This window comes from Ochotona curzoniae, unplaced genomic scaffold, assembly GCF_017591425.1.
Source record: "Ochotona curzoniae isolate NIBS_2020 unplaced genomic scaffold, NIBS_Ocur_1.0 scaffold_4506, whole genome shotgun sequence".
NCBI classification, from domain to species: Eukaryota; Metazoa; Chordata; class Mammalia; order Lagomorpha; family Ochotonidae; genus Ochotona; species Ochotona curzoniae.
The window spans coordinates 16,443,823-16,446,173 of record NW_024467119.1 but is presented as its reverse complement, the minus strand read 5'-3'; the positions used below and the strand labels follow the sequence as shown (position 1 = coordinate 16,446,173).

Below are 2,351 nucleotides of genomic sequence, written 5' to 3'. Positions count from 1 at the left end.
TCTTGACCAAAGTTCTGCATGATGAGGCACCACCTCCTCTTACTGCTTGGCACACATAAACCAAAACATACCTCATGCCTCGCCAACATAGGACTCATTCAGGGCAGGAGACAAGAATTGAGAAGCATGAGTGTAAAGATGGCGGGTGTTGTGTGATCCCCTTGTGATCCCTCTGTGAGGCAGCACTGATGTCGATGCTCATATACACTGTTTCTACAACTCTACAGCCACTGTGTCTTCTGAATTACACTTAGTGGCCACAATGCATTTTGAGATTGTAAATAATTAGTGTTTAATACTCTCTAAATCATGAATTCTCCCCCGTCTACCTTTTTCCATATTGACTTGTAAAAGGAGACACACTGTCCAATATAAACCACCCTTTCAGTATTTGTTCACTGCTTTCCTCATGAAGTCAATTAGTTTCTTCTTTTATCCCTATTCTTCCTGTAAATTGTAAGTTCAATATAAAGACTTATTTTTTTTTTTACATTTGTTCTGTCTGTTTGAAAGGCAGAGGGGCAGGAGAGAGACAAAGATAAATTTTCTATTTGCCTGTCCACACCCCAAATGGCTGCAAAGTTCAGAACTGAGCCAAGTTAAAACCAAGAGCCCAGAAATCCATCTGGGTGAGTAGCAGGGGCCCAAGTGTTGGGGCAATCAGTTGCTGCTGTCCCAGGCATGTTAGCAGGGGGCTGGATCAGAAGTGGAGCAGCCAGGATGGCAACCTCTTTGCAACAGTGTTACCTGCTTATAGCCCTCATTTCACCTGGCCCCCGGCTCGGGGCGCCCAGCTTCCCCATGGCGGGACACCTGTCTTCGGACTTCTCCTCGCCCCCTCCGGGGGATGGCGGCGACGGGCCGGGAGGGCCGGAGCCAGGCTGGGTGGACCCTCGAGCCTGGCTGAGCTTCCAAGGCCCTCCCGGTGGGCCCGCCATCGGGCCCGGAGTTGGGCCAGGGTCGGAGCTGTGGGGGTTTTCCGGGTGCCCCCCGCCGTACGACTTCTGCGGAGCCATGGCGCACTGCGCACCGCAGCTCGCCGTGGGCCTCGTGCCTCAAGGCGGCCTGGAGAGCTCTCAGCCGGAGGGCGAGGCAGGGGCCGGCGTGGGGAGCATCTCCGAGGGGACCTCCCCGGAGCCCGGCGCTGCCCCACCTGGTGCCGCCGTGAAGATCGAGAAGGAGAAAATGGAGCAAGCCCCTGAGGAGTCCCAGGACATCAAAGCTCTCCAGAAAGAACTGGAACAGTTTGCCAAGCTTCTGAAGCAGAAAAGGATCACTTTGGGATATACCCAGGCCGACGTAGGGCTCACCCTTGGAGTTCTCTTTGGAAAGGTGTTCAGCCAAACGACCATCTGCCGATTTGAGGCTCTGCAGCTCAGCTTCAAGAACATGTGTAAGCTGCGGCCCCTGCTGCAGAAGTGGGTGGAGGAAGCTGACAACAACGAGAACCTTCAGGAGATTTGCAAAGCTGAGACCCTGGTACAGGCTCGGAAGAGAAAGCGAACTAGTATCGAGAACCGAGTGAGAGGCAACTTGGAGACCATGTTCCTGCAGTGCCCGAAACCCTCGCTGCAGCAGATCAGCCACATCGCCCAGCAGCTGGGGCTTGAGAAGGATGTGGTCCGAGTGTGGTTCTGTAACCGACGCCAGAAGGGCAAGCGATCAAGCAGTGACTGTTCCCAACGAGAGGAGTATGACGCCGCTGGATCTGCCTTCCCAGGGGCACCTATCTCTTTTCCTCTGGCTCCGGGGCCCCACTTTGGTACCCCAGGCTATGGCAGCCCTCACTTCACCACACTGTACCCCTCGGTTCCTTTTCCTGATGGGGAAGCCTTCCCTGCAGTGTCAGTTGCTGCACTGGGCTCTCCCATGCATTCAAACTAAGCTGCCTGCCCTTCTCTCCCAGGAATGGGGTGGGCAGAGGTCAGAGGAGATGCTAGGGAAAAAGCACCTGGAGTCTGCAGCTGGGGCTTTGGGGATCCAAAGTTCTTCATTCACTAAGGCAGGAATTGGAAACGTGGAGGGTGGGGTAAGGAGTTTTCAGGGGGAAACTGGTTTGAGGGAAGGTGAAATTCAATGATGCTCTTGATTTTAATCCCCACATCACTTTGATTTTAAATAAAGAAGCCTGAGACACTAAAAAAAAAAAAAAAAAAAAACAGTGTTACCTGCTTATAAAGACTTACATATATTCAAACTAACATTTTTGGCTAGAATATAATGGATGATAGTGTATATTTTATCTTGAATTACATTAGGAGACATATTATCTTTTCCCATTGAGAGAGGAGTTAGACTGGGTAGTAGGCAGTTAGGGTATTCTGGGTCCTCAAGTCATCATTTTTTTTTCT

General features: G+C 51.6%; 1 protein-coding gene across 1 annotated transcript; it reads left to right on the top strand.

Moving 5' to 3' along the window:
* The first annotated feature begins 801 nt into the window (after positions 1-801).
* On the top strand, positions 802-2,137 carry LOC121147235 (POU domain, class 5, transcription factor 1-like). Its single transcript, XM_040967050.1, has one exon. The coding sequence runs from the start codon at positions 802-804 to the stop codon at positions 1,882-1,884; it is 1,083 nt and encodes a 360-aa protein (XP_040822984.1). The 3' UTR covers positions 1,885-2,137.
* Positions 2,138-2,351: the final 214 nt, after the last annotated feature.